The 18,767-nt window shown below is 53.3% G+C and overlaps 2 protein-coding genes across 2 annotated transcripts; both read left to right on the plus strand.

Annotated features, from left to right (window-relative positions):
- The first annotated feature begins 1,558 nt into the window (after positions 1 to 1,558).
- On the plus strand, positions 1,559 to 5,402 carry SMIM45 (small integral membrane protein 45). The gene is made up of 2 exons (XM_045520706.2): positions 1,559 to 1,808; positions 4,279 to 5,402. The coding sequence occupies exon 2, from the start codon at positions 4,293 to 4,295 to the stop codon at positions 4,497 to 4,499; it is 207 nt and encodes a 68-aa protein (XP_045376662.1). The 5' UTR covers positions 1,559 to 1,808; positions 4,279 to 4,292; the 3' UTR covers positions 4,500 to 5,402.
- Positions 5,403 to 15,670: 10,268 nt separating this feature from the next.
- LOC141579327 (uncharacterized) lies at positions 15,671 to 18,719 on the plus strand. The gene is made up of 2 exons (XM_074374483.1): positions 15,671 to 16,967; positions 18,643 to 18,719. The coding sequence occupies exons 1-2, from the start codon at positions 15,671 to 15,673 to the stop codon at positions 18,717 to 18,719; spliced, it is 1,374 nt and encodes a 457-aa protein (XP_074230584.1).
- The last annotated feature ends 48 nt before the right edge of the window (positions 18,720 to 18,767 follow it).

Consider the following 18,767-nt stretch of genomic DNA (forward strand, 5'->3'; position numbering starts at 1 on the left):
CCTTCAGTGGTGAACAGATAAACAAGCTGTGGTGCACTGATACGAGCAGCATCATCAATGGAGAGCAAAAGCATTGTGCTGAGCGAAGGAAGCCAGACACAAAAGAGCACGTGCTTTACGACTCCATGCATGTGAAATACAAATACAGGCAAGACTGATCTATGGTGACACAGATCAGATCAGTGGGTGCCTTTGGGAAGGGGGTATTGACTGGCAAGAGGCAGGAGGGAATTGTCTGGGGTGCTGGAAATATTCTAGACATGATCTGGGTGTTGTTTGCACAGGTGTATGCACAGGTAAAAACTCATCACTTAAGATTTGTATTTTATTGTATGTACCTTATATCTTAACAAAACCCCTTTGTGAACTTGAACTCACTCTCCTTTCCCCATATATGCTGGACAGGACCCCACCACTCTTGTAGCACTCCCAGATGGTCCTAAACCTGGCAGGGTATCTGTGGGGTCGGGTGGGGGGGACCCAGGCCCTGAAGCCATTTCGCCCACTGCCTTTCCCACCTGCACATGCTTGGTTTCTGGGAATGGACTCCTTGGAGAGGTGGTTCCTTGAAGTCTTTTCCCCACCCCATGGGCCTCCAGGGATGCTCTCTCCTCCTGAGACAATAACTCTTGCTGTTTATGGAATGGTCACTGGGCACCTGACACTTTGCAGGCCCTGTCTATAGCACAGGAGGGAGGATGTGGGCTTGGGAGGTGAACCCCTCACCCCTGCTCCAATCCCCTGGCTTTGTCACTGAGAAGCTGAGTGACCTTGAAGGAGAAGAGGGTAAGCAGCTTCACCTCTCTGAGCTGCAGCTGCCTCAATGCATCATGGGCTTTAGCACCTACCCAGCTGGAGGACCAGATGAAGTGATGTGGGGGCCATGCCTGGCATATGGGGGGCTCAGTGCCTAGAAGCCATGACTATCTCAGTCCATATTCCAGCCAGGGGGACTCTGGGGCTGGTGAGGGAGAACCAGGAGGGGCAGCCCCTGCATGGAGCCTGGCGTTGCCACTTTCTTGCTGTGTGACCTTGGATGACCAATCAATGGGTTAATATAAATAAAGCACTGAGAGCAGTGTCTGGCCTGTGACAAATGCCACATTGGACCAATGCATCCAGACTCAGTATCAGTCTAGTCTCTTCCCTCTATAACATATGACCCTCACTGGCTCTACTGGTCACTGCTTCTGTGTCCCTACCCACATGACAGGGACCCCACTCTCTCTACCCTCAAATGACGCAGCTCCAAACCCTCACAGTTATCTTGGTCAAGGCCACTTCCTCTCTAGGCCCACTAGCCATGGGGCCCAGCAGCCTGCTGCAAGGTTCCCATCCCTCCCTGAATTTCCCCAACCCTGCCCTGCCCGTCATCTCATCATCTCTGTACCACGTGCACAGTGCGAGGGATTCAGAAGAGAAGGCTGGTTGCCAGGGCAACGGAGGATAAAGCCCTGGCTCTGCCAGGCTGCTGATTGGCTGAGGCAGGTCCCACCTCCTGCCATCCTGAGGGTGAGGGGCAGAGGGAAGGGTCTTTGATGGGCAGTGAGAGGAACCAGGCTGCCGGAGCCAACCCAGGGCTGCCCCTTCCTGGCCCAGTCAGAGCCCTTGGGCTTGAGAAACACTGTCTTTCGTGGAGGGGCATTGGCCTCACTCTTTCTTGGCTTCCAGCACCCAGGGAGGCTGCAGATGGCAGAATCTGTGGGGACAGCAGCTGCGACTGAGTCCACGGGCTGACGCTGAGCTGCTTAGGCCGAGGCGGTGCGGTCAGTCCAGAGCTCCCGGAACAGGCATCTGCAGGGCTTGAGGTGGGTCTGCTGGCACATGGGGTTGGGTGGGGGATCGAGTGGTGCCAACGGCTTGGGAGGCAGGGAAAGGGGCTCTGCAACCTTCACACTGCCCTAGATGGGACATTATCTGGAATGAGGGCTAGCAAATTCCTTATAGATGATCTGGTAACCCCACTCCCACCCCATCACTGTGCAAGGAACCTTTGAAGTTCAGAGAGGGTGAGAGTGGTCCAAGGTCACACAGAAGGCCAGTGAGTGCTACGCTTCAGCTAGGCCAGTCCTCTGAGAAGCCAGGAGAAGGTCTGGGGTTCTCAGTTGCCCAGACTGAATGCCTAGGATTTTTTTTCATAGGGCTGGAAGGGTTGGGACACCCTGAACTCTGCTCCACAGACCCAGAGCATTGCAGTTGAAATGGCTTCTGCTCTGCCCAAGTCCCCCATTCTCACGTTTAAGTTAAAAGGAAGCTGGGGTCCTGGGTGGGGCCAGAGGAGAGGGTATGAATCACATGGCCTCACTCAGGCTAGTTTGGAGCAGCCTTCTGCTTGTAGGCCCCCTTCCCCACCTTCCTCTAAACCAGGCAGCACCAAGCCATTCTGAATCCTCTCTTTGGCTCTCCAGAAAGGCAGATGGTTAAGAGGGCACCACTCTAACCCTAACTTTGGGCCATTGACACACTCTTAAATTTTTTCTTCCATGAATAGAATAGGGCACCTTGAGACATTGTCTGTGCTTCAGAAGTGGCGAGTGGGGGAGGAGCTCCCGGTGGATGCAGGACGGGAGAGCAGCATCTCTCCCTCCCCTGGGGTCATAGCCAACCTCGCAGACCACCTGGAAGTAGAGAGGGTTGGAGTTTGGAGACAGAGGTCTAAGAAGCTGGGGTCTCTCTTCAGTCTACGCCAGAGGTCATTTCATTCATCCCCTTTCTTCCCTCCCTGGAAGCCATAGTGAACCTCTGCTTTTTTCATTCTGTTCAGGAATCTTTCCCCATTAAATCTCAGGACATCACTCAGGGGTTGGGGTCCAGCTTTGTCACTTCCCAGTTGGTAACTCAGGGCAAATTAGTGAACCTATCTGGGCCTCAGTTTCTTTATCTGTAAAATGTGGACAGTAACACCTATGCCATAGGCCTGTTGTAAGGTTAGTGACTGCATTCTGACAGTGCTCTCGCTGCCTGGCAAGCAGAGGTGGGGCTCCTCACCCACAGGAAGGGTTTGAGGGTGGGTTAAATGGGTCCTGCTTCCTCCCATTTCTGGAGGAGATAATCTGTGATGTGGCTTTTGAAGTATGATTAGGAGTTTGCCACATGAACACAAATGCAAAGGACATTCCAAGGAAAATAAAAGCATTTTCAAAGATGGAGTCTGTGTAACATGCAGGTGCACCTAAGTGACTGACAAGCAATTCCATACGATGGCACGTAGTGTGGGAGAGGAGGCTGGGAAGGTTGGCAGAGATCAGATGTGGGCATCTTTGGGCCATTCTAGGGAGTCTGGCTGTTTGTGAAGCACCTTCATCCTGCTAGCTTCCACCTTCCCGTTTTTCCCCATTCCTGGTTCACTGGGAATAGCAATAGCTGATACTATTCACTGAGTGCTGATTCTGCAGCAGGCAGCATGATGCTAAATGCTGTTTGAGCATTGTCTTGTTAAACATCCACAGAGACCTTAAGAAGTGGGTCCTGCTTCTATGCCTATTTCACAGATAAGGAAACTGAAGCTCAGAGAATAAGAACAAACTACTATGTAGCACTTAATAAGCACAAGGCACGGGTTCTAAGCATTTTGTGTAAATTAACTCTTTTGATGGTCACAATAGCCCTCTGACCTAGGTACGACTTTCACTCCCATTCTACAGATGTGGAAATCAAGATCCAGGTCTTTCTGGGCTGGAACCTGTGTCCATACTCTTATGGTTACAAATTGGGCATGAGCCTGAATTTGGGAGCTGGTGCAGACACTACTGATTTCAATCAGGTCCCCTGGGGATAGATGTTTGTTCACCAGGCTTTCACCAAGCCACACCTGGCCAGGATGTGTGGGTAGCCCGAGAGCCACTCATCTGTGAGGCACCTGGCAAGTGGCACGAGGTGCCGCCCAAGCTGTCCTTTACTGAGGGATCAGTCACCTCACTGAATCCCCCAAGGCTCTGTTTGTTTCCCCTTCTGCAGGGGCAATGCTGAGGCCCAGAGGGGTTAGGCACCTTGCCTGAGGGCTCACGTACTAGAAAGGGATTGAGCCAGGGCTGCCCTAGCTTCCTTCCAGAAGGGTGAGTAGGAGCTAGGTGGGCCCCTGTGGTCGGGGCAGCTCTGTGCTTGGTTAGGGGGCCCAAGCTGCTGAGTCACAGCTCTCCACTCTCCTGGGTCTCAGTTCTCCCATCTGTAAAGTGATGCTCTGACCCTCTGCCTCTGTGAAGCCAGCATGCAGGCTTCTGGGAGGGTGGGTGGGACAAGTGGCACCTCTGCTGGCTCTCATCAACCGTGTCTCAGCAGCCAAGGCCACCGCGATGCCACACTTCCTGGACTGGTTCGTGCCTGTTTACCTGGTCATCTCTGTCCTCATCCTGGTGGGCTTCGGTGCCTGCATCTACTACTTCGAGCCCGGCTTGCAGGAGGCACACAAGTGGCGCATGCAGCGCCCCCTGGTGGACCGTGACCTCCGCAAGACGCTGATGGTCCGCGACAACCTGGCCTTTGGGAGCCCCGAGGTCTGAATTGACAGTGGTTGAGGGGGCAGGCACCGGGCTCCCTCTCCATCCCCGCCCAGCCAGGAGGTCCAGGGGCAGAGGGAGGACGACCCCTCGTCCTCCACTCCATCCGTCTGCAGCCTGAGTCCTCCCAGGAAGAGGTGATCCGGGAGGACCCTGGCTGCGGAGAGATGGGGCACCCGGGTGCCTTGAGGTGTGGCTGCTGATGGCCCAGGGCTTGCTATCCCTGTCAAGCCAGTTCACCCCACACCTGTCCTCCCCAGCTCTGGAGACACCCCCAATGGCCCCAGTGCCTTTGTCCTCCTAGCACACCTGCCTCTCCCCCTGGAGTCACGGGCAGCTGCCCCGGCCTGTCCTGAGTCTCCAGATCTCCCACTTCCCTGTCGGATCCTCAGTTACACTCGGCTCCCCACTCCAGCCAATGACACCGACCCTGCAGCTTCATGTGGTGGGCTTCAACGCTGACCCAAGGAAAGGGCCCTCTTTGGAGGAATGTCAGCTTAGTCCAGCCCAGCCCTACCACTCTGGACCCAGGTGTGGCATTGGTGAGTGTGTGCGAGGAGTTTGCAAGGGGCAAGGCAATAGAGGAAGGAAGTGTGTGTGTGATAGACTTTGGGGACTTTGGCAGACAGGGAGAGGGGAGGAGATGCATATATGTCTGAGAGGAAGAGTGGGGGCTCCGGGTCAGATGGGAGGTGGTGGAGACGGGGTGCGTGTTCTGGGCTGTGTGGGGGCCACCAGCAGCAATTCCCACCCCCCCTCCCTCTGCTGGACTTCCCTATCCCTCCCCTTTCCCAAGGCTGTTGCAGTTGGCAGGAGCCCCTGCCCTCCCCTCCTGGTCCCTACTGCACCTCCAGGGACAATCTCAGTTTCCCACCGAGCCAGGCCCCCTGGGCCCCCAACCCCACCCTGGAGCCCTCCTCCTCAGTCGAGCACCACCACCTCCTTTTGGGCATAGCTTGGCAACCTGCCTCACTCTCCTCTGGGGCTTCCATCTTAATTTACTGCAGTAATAAAGACTTCATGAGTACCTTTGCAGGACTACCTCCTTTCCTAAAATTAAGATTGTGTCTGTCACCTCACTGGGTCCTCATAAAAAACGTGATAGCTCAATATTCCTCATTTTAGGGATGGGAACACAGAATCTCCAGGTGGGTAGAGTGGATCCTCAGCAGTGGCACTGTTGCTCATCCTTCACTGTGGGAGGCTGTCTTTTGCATTGCTGAATGCTGAGCATCTCTGGGCTCTACCCACTGGAAACCAGTAGCATGCATCCCCTTTCCCCCAAAATGCTAACTGGAATCCTTGGAGTTGAGAACCAGTCAGGATATAAATTCAGGCACAGAGAAGCAAAAATAATAGGGCCTTAAACCAAATAGAATGTTCTTTCTTTCTCATGGTACAGTTTGTAGGGAGGTTGTCCAGAGCTGGTCTGGTGGCTGGCTCGGCTGACTCGCTGTGCCCAGGATGTTGTCCTGGTTGGTGCCGTCCAAGGGGGCTCTTCTGCATCCTGAGCAGCAGGGTGGGGGAAGGGAGGGAGGGTCTGCCAGCCTCCTTGAGGGACACTCCTGCTGGCTGTACCCCTTACTCCTTACATCTCACTGGTCAATACTTAGTCACATGGCTAGTCCTAGCTGCAAGGGAGGCAGGGAGGAGCTGGGAGGCTGTGTGTCCATTTAAAAAGTCCCCCTCCTTGAAGTGGAAACATGGAGGCAGCTGCCCTTCCATTTTCATAGGGATTTGCCGAGGCCGCAGGACCCAATCTCCATGCCCCATCTGAGGAGTTAGCCAGGGCAAACGCTGCCTTCTCTCACCTCGAGGGCTGGGGCTGCTCTTCCCCACTGGGGCCCATCCGGGAGTTGCATGGGGCTGTGTTGCAGAGCCCAGTTAGGATGAGGCAGGAGGAGCCCCTCAGGGTCACACCGGGGCCCCTCCTTCAATTCTCTGCACCTCTTTTGCCTCACACTAGGCCCCACCCTGTTTCTGAGTCTCACAGCCCCGACCTCTCACCCAACAGACCATTTTGCAACTCTCAGAGATTTCCCCACACCCCTCCCACACGAGGTGGCTTCCCTCACAACCACCCAGGACTCCTGCAGGCACGAGAGTCCAAACTGGAAACAACTGCAATAAAAGGGTCCAGTTCTGGACTCAGGCTCGGCTGGACCTGAGGACTCAAGGCTGTCACCAGGACACACCATCTCTCCATCTTTCCTTCTATCTTGCCCAGCCCTGTGGGCTTCATTCAGGTGGATTTTCTCCCCGCGGTGTAAAGGCTCACAGAGCCCTAGTGCCGTGATTTCGGGAGAGAGCCTGCATTCTCTTCCAGCAAAACCTCAGGGGGTGGACTCCCGCCGGCCCCCAGGGCTCATGAGCTCAGTGGATGGGGTGCCCTGACTGCCTGGCGGCTCTGGCACCCGCTGTGGGAGCCAGGGGTCCAGGGGTGGAGTCTGGTCTACTGATCACGTGGTCTGAGGGGGTGGGGGTGGTTAGCAGCTGTTACCTAAAGGCGGAGAAGGGATGCTGGGCTGAAAACAAGAGCGATGGAGGTCACTGTTTTACAGAGGAGGAAACCAGTGTGGAGAGGAGTGAGCTGGGGCTCTGAGTACAGGCTGCCTGGGCAGGCAGGGTGAGGGAGAGGTAGGGGGGCAGATGAGTGGGGGTCCCTAAGGATCTATTGGAGGGTGGGACAATTTCAGTGCCTTTCAGAGCACCCTGCACGAGAACGGGGGGAAGCAGCACCTCACTGAGTAGCCAGTCCTTCACTGCCTCAGTCTCTCTGGCAGTGCCAGCCCCCATAGAGTCTGAGCTCCCTTCCCTGAGGGGATAAACTTACATTCTGAGGCTCTGGATTTCAGTGCTAACCTAAGTAAGTAGAGGTGTGAGGTGAGAGGGAGAGAGCTGGGAGGCCAGGACCAGGAGCTCAGTGCTGCCCGTTTATCAGAAAATTGGAAAGGGCTCAAGCAGAAGCCACATATGTGAGTTAGGACACATGATTGCAAGGGACAGAAACCCTGACTCAATTAGCTGGGTAAGAAGGGGTAGTTGCCACGAAGACGTTGGGTGTTTTGGCCCTGGAGGACAGGAAAGTAGCAGGGACTCAGGACAACTGGAACCAGGATTCTTTCTCAAACCATTTTTTATTCCTGCTTCTGTGCACCTGCTTCTTTGGCCATCCCCTTTCCCATCATGGAAAATGTAACGCCAACTGCTGGCGAGTTTTAGGTCTTACGTCTTACCACTCCAGCCACTGGAGAGAGAGGTACCTGTTGCTCTCTCTGGCTGCAAGCACAAATATCTCCGGGGAGGGATTCATTGCTCAGCCTAGGTCAGGTGCCCATTTAAAATCCTTCACCCACAGCTAGGGCAGAGTCCTATATACAGTCCAGCTTGGGTCAGGGTCCACCTGGACCAGTCAACATGACCTGGGCTCAGGTCATCTCGGAAGCTGACTCTGATTCCCTCTGTCAGTTCTCTTGGGATGTTGTGGAAGGAAGGTAGGGTTCAGAAGAGATGATGTAAACTTCTCCCCTACCCTTAGCCTGAACACACCAGACAGTCTCTACTGGAGATGTATTAGGCTTAACTGGCTGAGCCAGGGAAGGCTTCAGACTAGAGCTGGCCTGCAGCCAAGTTTCGTTTGTCCAACCTAGTGTTTCAAAAAAGCGCAAGTTAATTGGCAATATTTATAAGTCAGGAGATTTCACATGAAAATCTCTTTTTCTGACTCCTCTTTAAAAATTTTGGCTGTTCTGGGTCTCAAGTGTGAATGCATTCAAGGTTATGAGTGTCACAGCCTTGGCAGGGAGGATGTTGGCTGTGACCCTCCCCGAGGCCTGGGCAGCGGCCAGCCTTCCTCACAGAGAGCTGCCTCTGTCCAAGAGCTGCAGCACGGCCTCTCAGCCCAGGCCGCCAAGGAGGAACCTGAGGCTCAGAGAGGGTAAAGGATTTACCCAAGCCTTTTGCCCTTAAACCTGGATCCTTTCCCAGTCATCTCCCCAGGGCTTATTACATAAATGTTTACTTATACCTGCTCTTCCCACAAAGGACCCAAGAAAGTTTCAGCTGAAGGAGCCACATACATGGGGGGTGGAAAGGAAATATTCCACTCTGACTCCTGCTATAATACTATTACTTGTCTCTGAGCTTCCTGGCAGCCAGAGGGAAAGGGGAAATACAAAGAGATCATTTTATCCCTGTTAGGTGATAGAAGGGAGAGATCAACTCTTCACGAAAGATATTTTCTGATTCTAAATACTAAAAAGAAATGTCTCAAATGGGATGTTAAGAGTAACACAATAGACTGTGACCTCAGGATGTTTTACAAGGGGGAGGGTTGACCCAGATAGCAGAGCCTAGAGAAACAGACCAATGGAGGCAGATTTTTCCATCTGCCAGGGCACACCAGAGGACTGTACTGGGAGCAACTTCAGGTCAGGGCTTGACAATAATAAATCTTATGAAATTGTTCATTTAAATTGCATTTCTTCGGGCACGTTTTCTGCTCTGACACCCAGGTGAATTCACCAAGCATTTCTGTGTTCCAGGCACTGAGAATCACAGATGATTAAAGCCCAGATAAATGTCCCCTGCCAGCACCTGGCATGGTGTTCAGCTCATGTCAGGTACTTGTAGCGAGCTGGTTGTTTTTATACTGTCCTGCCCTACCTGTCTGGCTGGGTTGTGGCAAATGTCAGAGGAGATAGTTGGCAAGAAAGTACTGTATAAAGTACATAAATGTAAATTTAAAAATGTATGTGCTGTTAAAAAAAAAAAAACTCAAGCCATGAAAGACATGGAAGAAACTTAAAAGACATATTACTAATTGAAAGAAGCCAGTCTGAAAAGGCTACAAACTGTACGATTCCAACCAAATGACATTTTGGAAAAGGCACAGCTACAGAAACAATAAAAAGATCGTGGTTTCTAGGGGTTTGGGGAAAGGGAGGGAGGGAGAAATGAACAGATGGAGCACAAGGGATTTTTATTCTGTGTGACACTATAGTGGTGGCTACATGTCATTACGCATTTGTCAAAACCCATAGAATGTACAACGTCAGGAGTGAACCCTAATATAAACTATGGACTTTGGTTGATAATAATGTGCCCACGTTGGTTCATTGATTGTACCAGATATTGCCACACTGATGAGGGATGTTGAGGGTGGGGGAGTATATATGTGTGGGTGGGGAGGGCTATGTGCAAACTCTGTATTTTCTGCTCAATTCTGTTGTGAACCTGAAACTGCTCTAAAATAATAAAGTCTATTTTAAAAAAAGTATTGTATAAATTCTACACATCCTACAGCTGTTCTGAACCCTACGGAGCTATGTCACACACTAGGTCTCGCACCAAGAATGCAACGACAAAGAAGATACAGTCCCTGAGTTGAAAAAAACTCACAAACTGGAGGAGCAGATGGATATGTAAACAGACAAATTACAACATTGTAATTGTAGCAAGAGAAGCATGTATGAGAAACTGAAAATAGAACTGAAGAGGTCCCAGGGAAGGGGCTTATCAAGGAAGGCTTCCTGGAGGATATGACTACTGATCTGGGCTTTGAAGTCTGAATAAGAGTTTTCTCTGTAAAACAGAAGGAGGAGCCAGCCAGTGTAAAGCCATGGAGGCTGGGGAGAATCCAGTCCTTTCTGAGACTTGTTAGTGGTATCGTGTGGTTGCAGCAAAAACCATAGTGAGTAAGTGGTGGAAGAGGAGACTGAACAACCAGGAAGTTGTGTTTCAAGTAAGGCTTACATCCAGGGAGAGAATCTGATGACATTCTAGTTGCCATCTCCTCCAGGAAGCCTTCCCTGACCTCACCAGCAGCTTTTCCCATTACAGCCCTAGTCTTGTGTTGTGATTTTTTTCATGTGTCTGTGGAGAGCAGCAATGGCATCTTCTTATCTCAGTCCATGGCCTGCCTGGCGCTATGCAGGGCCTCCATGAAAGCATGCTTGTTGGACGAATGGGGCCTGTCTCTTTGGAAGTCTTGCCAGGGGCTACCCATCTGCTTAGAGATAAAGATTTTAGAGAGGCTCAGAGGCTTCCTGGGGTTCAGACTGTTCGGCAGGTTTTTAAATGCTTTGGGAGGTTTTGAAGAGCCCTGGGGGCTTTCCTCTCCCACCATCTGGGATCTGTGAGCATACGGTGGGTGTGTCTGGGCTGGGCCCAGAACAGGAGGGCAGGGGGCAGGAATGTGCAGGGTCCCTGCGTAGGAACGGCTGCAATGTTCGGACTCTGGCCCCAGAGGGTGGCACAGCCTTCTCATTGTTCCACCCCCTCGGCTCTCCACTCTGACTGAGCCGAAATGGCTTGGGAAGTCTGAGAGACCAGCTTTGGGAGGAGGGCAGATGCTATAGGCTCCCTCAGAAGACTGTCACATTGTCAGTCAACACCCTTACAGAGAACCCTGGGAGAGTAAAGCCCTTTCTCCACCCCATCAGGTGCAGGGGGCGGGGGAGCTCAGAATTTGGAGCCTGGAGACGTGGGTGTCCAGATACTGGTTCATTGTGAGAATCTTGGCAAGTCCATTTCCCTCTCTGTATCTGCAGCTGTAAACAGCTGGAAATGATGTGGAAGTCACAGGACATCACAAGGGCAAAGGAAGGAGGAAATCAGAATTACCAGATGGTAATTTCAATGGCTAACGTGGATGGAGTTCACTGCATGATGGACAGTGCTCGGCACTTCTCACTGCATCCTTGTAGCCAGGCAAGTGGGCCAGCAGTGCTGCTCACCAGATATCTCTGGCTCTTCAGTTCTTGCACGTGGTGGGGTTAACCTCCCTGCTTCCTCGTGGTGGCTGGAGCCATGTGACCAGTTCTTGCTAATGAGTTGTGATCAGAAGTGAGTCCAGGCCAAAGCATTTAATAGCTAGTGTACAATTCACCACTGTCCCCCTCCTTCTGCCACAGTGACCAACAGGGCTCGGAAGGTGGCTGCTCCATCAGCCTGGGCCCCAGAGTGAAGATAACATGGAACACAGCCTCAGTGGACCCAGACCACAGTGGATATGAGGCATGAATCAGAAATAAACCTTTGTTATGATAAACCACTGGGATTTTGGAATTGTTACTGCAACATAATTTAACCCATCCTGACTGATACTATTTCCACTTCACAGATGAAAAAACTGGAGCTCACAGAGATTAAGTGACTTGTTCAAAAGCACATAACTGTAACAAACCCAGGTTTGAGACTCTAGAGCCTGTGCCACCTGTCTAGGGGGCACCACAATGATTTTCTGCTTGGGTGGCCGTCTGTCCTCTGAGGCCACTCTCAGGCTTGTCAGTCTTTGGTGGGAAAGAACCATGTGTACAGACACAAGGAGGTCATTGCCACTTTGGGCCACTAGAGGGCAGCAGAACCCAGGCCTGTAATTACTGGGTGGGCCTCTCAACAACGGGAGCAGGTACCTGGAGATGAATGAGACTCCTCTCATTCCTTCCTCTCAAGGCTCTAACAGCCTGGCAGGGAGTGGGATGGAGGAATTCTAGACCTTCGAGGGACCACATGAAGGTATCTAGTCCCTATTTGAAAAGGTAACTGAGGCCCAAATGGGCAAGAGACCTGACAGAAGTTGCACAATGAATCACTGGCCAAAGTAAGGAGAGAAGCCAGGACCTCTGACTTCAGCTCAGAGTTTCTGCATCTCACAGATGAAGGAGTAGGGGTGGGCAGTAAAGGCTCCCCCGCCCAATCTGTCCAGGGAGAACAGTGCCATCCCACCCTCAGCCACCTCTGTGCTTCCCCCAGTCAGACTGGTCCTCCCTCAGGCCTCAAAGCAAGGAGGCAAGAACTCCAGGCAGCTCCCCTCCCCCACCCACAGGGACTTCCAGCAGGTTGCCCTGGTAACCAGAGCACTGCGAGTTTGAAAATCTGTAGTCTGAAGGGGAGAGAATGCATAAGAAGAGGGGAAGGTCCTAGACCCACATATTTACCATTCATTCAGGCTTTTTTTTCTTTCATTCATTCATTCTACAGAAACACATGAGGCTAATTCTTGCCAGGCCCTGGGACCCAGAGAAGAAGAAAATCCAGGCCCTTCAGAACGGTGCTGTCCAATAAGATAGCCACAAATTAAAATTAAATAAAATTTAAAATTCAGTTCCTTGGTCACTGTAGCCACATGTCAGTGCTTAGTAGCCACCAGTGGCTAGTGGCTATGACATTGGACAGCACAGATACAGAACATTTCCATTATCACAGAAGGTTCTATTGGCCAGTGCAGCTCCAGAAGCTTACTCGCTCAGGAGAGCAACACAGAGAAAAACAGACCAGACCACACAGCATTGTGTGGGCTGTGATGTCCTCAGCAGCAAAAAGCAAGTGACAAGGTGAAGATTACAGGAGATGCCAGGAGAATGCTTAGCCTAGTTCCTGGCTCAGGGTGAGTGGCTGGAGGATGTCTACCACCACTGCTGTGTTATAGTTACTGTAAGGATCTGTTTACATACCCATCTTCCTGAGCAGACTGTGAGCTCCTTCCCAGCCCTAACTAGTGCCTGGCACATAGTAAGTGCTCACTAAATGGTAGCTATTATTAATACCATCTTCATTATTACTATTGCTATGATAGAGGCAGAGGAGGGTGCCCAGCCCAGCCCAAGGGCTAGGGTCTGCTGATGGCCCGCAATGCCAGAGCCAGGCTGGGTGGTCTTGTGGGTGCCCTCAAGCCCAGGGGAGGGTCATCTTTGCATGCTCAGGGCCTTGGTACTGAGTCCAGGTGGAGTGAGCACAGGCTCAGGAGAGCCCTGCCTTGGCCTGCAGGAACCCCAGCTTGCTCGAGGAAAGACCTTACACGGGTGGGCAAAACAGTCTGAGGGTCACAGAACAAAACAGGGTGTGGGGCAATGCAGAGGAAGAGCAGAAGTGAGGCTGGCTCTGGGACCGCTGCAGTGTGGCCATATTTGCAGTATCCCTATTCTTACTGCAGACATCTCTCCACGGTCAGAGTCTGTGGGACACAGAGCAGATGTGAGGAGGGCAGGCAGCAGGGCACCACCTCCCAGGTGGCCTTGAGCCTGGCCATCATGAGCCTCCCATGGCCCTTTGGGATTCCAGAGGCTCACAGCAGCCATTCACTGACGCCCACTGCTGAGAAACCAGCCCCTCCCTACCCTACAGCCCAGCACAGCTGTGGATGTAGCTGGTGCGACAAGTCAGGAGACTGCTGGGCCCTTGGCCTGGGACTGTAGCCTGGAGACTGAGTGAAAGCCCCTGAGGGGACCAGAGGGGTGAAGCTCCTGAGCTGGTCACTATGACCAGAATCTGGATGCAGAGGAGGTGAGGGCCCTGCACTAGAGTCAGCTTCCCAGACTGAGGACCAGCAGACGTTTCTTGTTCTCTGATAAAGGTAGGTGGGTATTTGCGGGTGAGGGGAGGACAGGACCAAGTGATTGATAGGGCTGGAGGCTCAGTGAGGGGATGGGGATCTGGTGGTGTTAGAACAGACAGATCTCAGAAATTCTGTCTCTGGCCTGCTCTGTGTGTGCGTACACTGAGGGTGGATGTTAGTGGTTGAGTGCAGGGTAAACACACGAGTGCCCAGGTATGTGTGGTTGTGAGTAAGAGCCTGAAAGCAGGGTTGCAGGGATATGCCAAACGGGGACATGATGGAGGCCAGGGCAGCCTTGCGTACAAATGCATGACTGGAGAGGGATGAGGGGCTGGGGCACTGGGAGGGATGATGAAGACCCCTCCAGTGTCCCACCTTCCCTATCCTTGCTCCAGACTTTAGGGACCTAGAATGAGCCCCTGCTGCCAGCCCTGGCCTGGCCTCCCCAAGCATCATGTCCCGGCTTGCTGTGTTGAAAGCAGCAGAAACAACTTTGTTCCAGAGGGTGAATTATACGGAGCCCAGAGTGTGCACCTGGGCATCTGGGAGCTCTGGAGCCCCCATCGGGGAAAGCCTCATCTCTACAGACCACCAGCCAGAGTCCTTGACACCCCTGCCCCCAACACTGAATCCCCATGTCCAGGCTGTCCTACTGCTCCCTCTGCTGTCTATGTGTCCTTCTCCAGCCCCACCCCCAGCCCACAGAGTGTTTCAACAGCGTCCTAGTAGCCCCCCTTGCCTCCACTTCTGTTCCCCTCTGATCTCTCTGTCACACTGCCCTGAGTGGCCACCTGCAGATCTGACCAGGTCATCTTCCAGGGCCTGAGCATTGCTGTGGCCTGGCCTGGGCCCCAGCGCACCTGTAGCCTTGTGTCCCCTCTCCCCCCAGATATAGCCTGGGAGCCCCACAGTGGATTTTCAGAAAGATGCCCCACTTCCTCACCTTCGGGCCTTCTGTGTGAATTTCCCCAGCCCCAGGCCTAGCCTCCCTACTTTAACCCCAAGACTGAGCTAATGCTTCTCTCACAAGACTCACCTCCCCTGTAGCTCTGCCTGCTCACTGCCTGGCACCCTGGGGTGGCAGGTTCCTCCAGGGCAGGGATTGTGGCTCACTCACTAGACAAATCTCCTCCTGCAAGTGCTCGTTCCTTCTCCAGTTCCCAAACCTCCCCTTGTCTAGGGCTCTCTTCACTTCTAACTTCGGTGCTGATTTTGGCTCCAACAGCAGGCCAGCCCAGGGCTTTTTCTTGGTTCCCTGCAGGAGGCCCAGGTGCAGACCCCTTCTGAAGTCAAACTGGTCGTCTCCCGGCCTCCTACCTGGATGCCTGAACTCCTATTTTGGCTGCTGTGGGTGGGAACCTCTGACCCCTTCTGGAAGAGGCAGACAGGCTTCCAATAACCACTGCCCTCCACTGGGGTCCCTGAACATGTATAGATGACCCCCACGGAGCTGTCCATGGAGAGAGGGGCCACACTCAGGCCCAGGCAAAGGGAGAGGTAGCCCCACCCCCGAGTTTCCTCTTGCTGGGGGCAGCCTGCTCATTGGATGCCACCCAATTTGGGAACATTCTCCTGCATTCACCTGGTGTCTAGGTAGGGGTGTGTGTGAGAAGGCCCACGCGTGTGAGGTGTGTAGCACAGAGCAGGCAGGAGCCGTAGGAGGGCTGTAGGAAGGGACGTGTCCTCCACTGAGGACGTGGCAGTCCCCCAAACCAGGCCCCTTCAGAGGCGGGGCTAACTGCTAGTCAGGAGGGGAAGGCTGCCACCTCCAGGACCCAGCACCTCACCCTTGCTTGGCCCCTTTTCTCTGTTGATCAGGGGAAAACAGAAGACCTGGATGGACAACGACTTTGAGATGCAGCCTCATGGAGCCCCAGGCCCCGGAACCTCCTCCTCCCACAGCCACCTCCTGGGGCGCCCTGCCCGCCCCTCAAAGCTCCCTGGAGGGGTATCGCCTCTCATCCCTGTTCTCAGGAAGACCATCCATTTGGATGCCTTTCCCCAAAGCCACATCCCACAGGCTTCCAGCCGACCGGTTCTTGGAGTCAGGGCCCGGAGTGTGCCCCCACAGGAGACAGGCAAGAGCCCTGTGCCCAGAAAGCTCAGCTCCATCTCCTTAACACTCCACCAGCACAGCCAGGCATGGCCCCTGGGCCCCCTACCTTCTTGCTGGAAAGAACTGTCCACCCCAGGCAGGGAGGCTGGCACCCATGGAGGAGGGAGGCTGCCTGCTCCAGGCTTACCATCTGTGACCCTAGCGCCAGGGGGCAGGGTCCACTCTGAAGGCCCAGGTAACCCAGGTCTGGCCAAACCTAGCAGGATGCCCATAGTGGAGAAGCCCCTGGTGGGTTCATACCTGACCCTACCTTTCCAATCCCGGTTAGCTCATAATCCACCAGGTCCTGCAGGGCCAGGCTCAGTGGGTCAGAGGCAACCTGTCCCAGTGTCTGCCCATGTGCCCACCAGAGCTTCTCCAGGAAGAGGCAAGCCCCGATCCAGGGGTATTCCGAGACCCCGGCTGCATCTCCAAAGGGCTACCCCTATTGTGGGGCCTGCGATGGCCATAGATTTGACTACTCTGGGCACAATGAGGCCAGGCACAGTCAGACATTCAGCCACAATGGCCACCAATAGACCTGGCTTGGCTGTCAACTTGGCTACACCAAATACATCCGAACTGGACACAGGCACCGAGCTCCCTGATCTGGATACCAAACTGGGCACAGCCATGGACTTGGCTACAGCAGGCACAGCCAAGCCAGATTCAACTGCAGAGTGCACAGCCATGGAATGGGTAGCACCAGACCCAGTCAAGCTGGGCACAGCGAGGCCGGACACAGCCATGGCACTGGCTAGAGAAAATGCAGTCAAGCTGGACATAACTACGGATTCTCTTGCTTTGGACACAAGCAGGCTGGGCACAGCCATGGGTTCAGTTGTGCCAGTCACCCCAGACCCAGCCCCTGGGGAGACCACACTGGACAGTGTCATTAACATGACTACATCAGACATTGCCAACTACCCATCAGGGCCAAACAGAAGTGTAGACCCAGCTCTGGACCGTGCTGCAGCTGATGCTGCCACAGATGGGGGCACAGAGCCCACCACTCTGGACCTGGCCAGAGAAACCAAAGGTAAGTGCAAAGAGCTGGGCTGGGGATACACCGCACTGCTGAGGAGGGCAGGGGTGTGTGGGCCTGGAGTTGGATTATGCTTGAGTAGATCCAGAAAGGGAAGGGGGACTTTAGGTCAGAGTTGAATGAGCTGGGGGAAAAGGGAGCAGGGTTGAGGGGCAGAACACAGAGGATGCACAGAGCTGGGTCCCAATGTACTAGTCAGAGATCAGGTTGAGGGAAGCCATCAGAAGGAAAGTTTCGGGAGGTCACTTGTGGGAGAGCAATTATGCTGAGTCAGTCCATTAGCATCTTCCATGATTCCAAGAGCTGAAATAATCGGGTGATCTATAGGTGAACCCAGCTTTAAAAGCAAACCACCTATATGAAAATACAGACAAGCACTTCGATAAGTGGTGGTTTATCTACCAGTCGACACTGCCTGGGTCCTCTAGATGTGAAGAGTGATCTCACCTGAGACCTTCTAAATCATTCACATTCAGCCTTTCAGGAAGATACTTGTTGCTTAAAAGGTACCTCACCTGGAATTCTTTCTTGGTCCCCTACCCCCAGCCCTTAAGTCCTGGAAGGTGAGTTGGAGACTTGTATGTATGGAAGTTATCCTACATGGAACTATGAATAGGTCAACACGAGAGCTAGAAGTTCATTTGGTCTTAGAGGGGCTGTGACGTGCCTAAAGTCACACAGCTGGTTGGTGACAGGAAACTAATGGGAACCCAGATCATGGAATTTTCCTTTGGGCAGTCTCATTCCCAAGATTTCAAAGGCTCAGAGATTCCAGGCCTGGCAGATGCTTGGAAAGCATCCAGTCCAGTGGCTTAATTGGGGTTCGGGGTTGTAAGACTCCTTCTCACTGCACTCTGCACACTCAGTCTGGAGGAGCTCACCCAGGCTCTGGTCTTCGCTCCTCACTCTGGAACCTCAGCTCTCTTTGCATCGTCAGCCCAGCCCTCTCTCCTGAAATGCAGATGTGGGCAGCCAGTGGCCTGCTGCACCCCTCTACCACACAGCTCCCGGGCATGTCCAGAGGCAGCCCTTTTCTTCCTGACTCCTGCCCTTCCTGATCTCACTTCCTCAGCTGCAGTCACTGCCATACTAGAAACCTGGCTATATTCCTCTTCCTCATCTGCCTCTCTCCTTCACCCCATTCAGTCTGATTCCAACTCTGTTGACCAACCTCCTCAAAACTTGGCTGCCTGTCCCCTCTTCTCCATTACTCTGACCTGGGAGGCCCCCCTCTTGTCCCCACAGCTGCCACAGAGACTCACGTAGTCCACCGCAGCACTTTCTGTTTAACAGCTGTTGGTGACTCACCGTTATCTTCCTTTAAAGTCAGATCCTTAGCCTGGCTTCCAAAGCTTTGGGCTTTTCCAGCCTCTTAGCTCTATATCCCTGTCTGGAATTTTCCCTGCTTTGTTGCACCCAGGAGCTTGTCCCCAGCAAGTATGCAGCTCTTACCTCTGGGTCTCCTCAGCTCCACTGCCTCCTCACCATAGAATGCCTTTCCTTCCTCCCTCCCACCTCCATTTGCCTTTCCATCTTGGCCCTCATCCTCTCCAAGAAATCCTCCAAAATCCCTCATCCCCAGGGTGCCCACCTCCCTGCACCCACAGTATCCTGTGCATACCCCATCCCCGGCATCAGGACAGTCCAGATTTCTGTCTTACCCCACCAGACTCAGAGCTCTTTGAGAACAGGGACGATGATCCTCATTCTTGTCCCCGCAAGGCCTGTCAATATGCTATCTATTAATGTTTTTCTGATGGGTAAACTGAGGCTCAGGAAAGTTCCTGACCAGCT

The sequence above is a fragment of the Camelus bactrianus genome, chromosome 12 (assembly GCF_048773025.1).
Source record: "Camelus bactrianus isolate YW-2024 breed Bactrian camel chromosome 12, ASM4877302v1, whole genome shotgun sequence".
NCBI lineage: Eukaryota > Metazoa > Chordata > Mammalia > Artiodactyla > Camelidae > Camelus > Camelus bactrianus.

What these genes read in the sequence shown, in the direction of transcription:
- LOC141579327 (XM_074374483.1), top strand. Translation starts at nt 15,671, where the DNA reads ATGGACAACGACTTTGAGATGCAGCCTCATGGAGCCCCAGGCCCCGGA. An exon ending in CCTGGCCAGAGAAACCAAAG is followed by an intron (nt 16,968 to 18,642) that starts GTAAGTGCAAAG and finishes TTACCCCACCAG; the next exon opens with ACTCAGAGCTCTTTGAGAAC.
- SMIM45 (XM_045520706.2), top strand. Translation starts at nt 4,293, where the DNA reads ATGCCACACTTCCTGGACTGGTTCGTGCCTGTTTACCTGGTCATCTCT.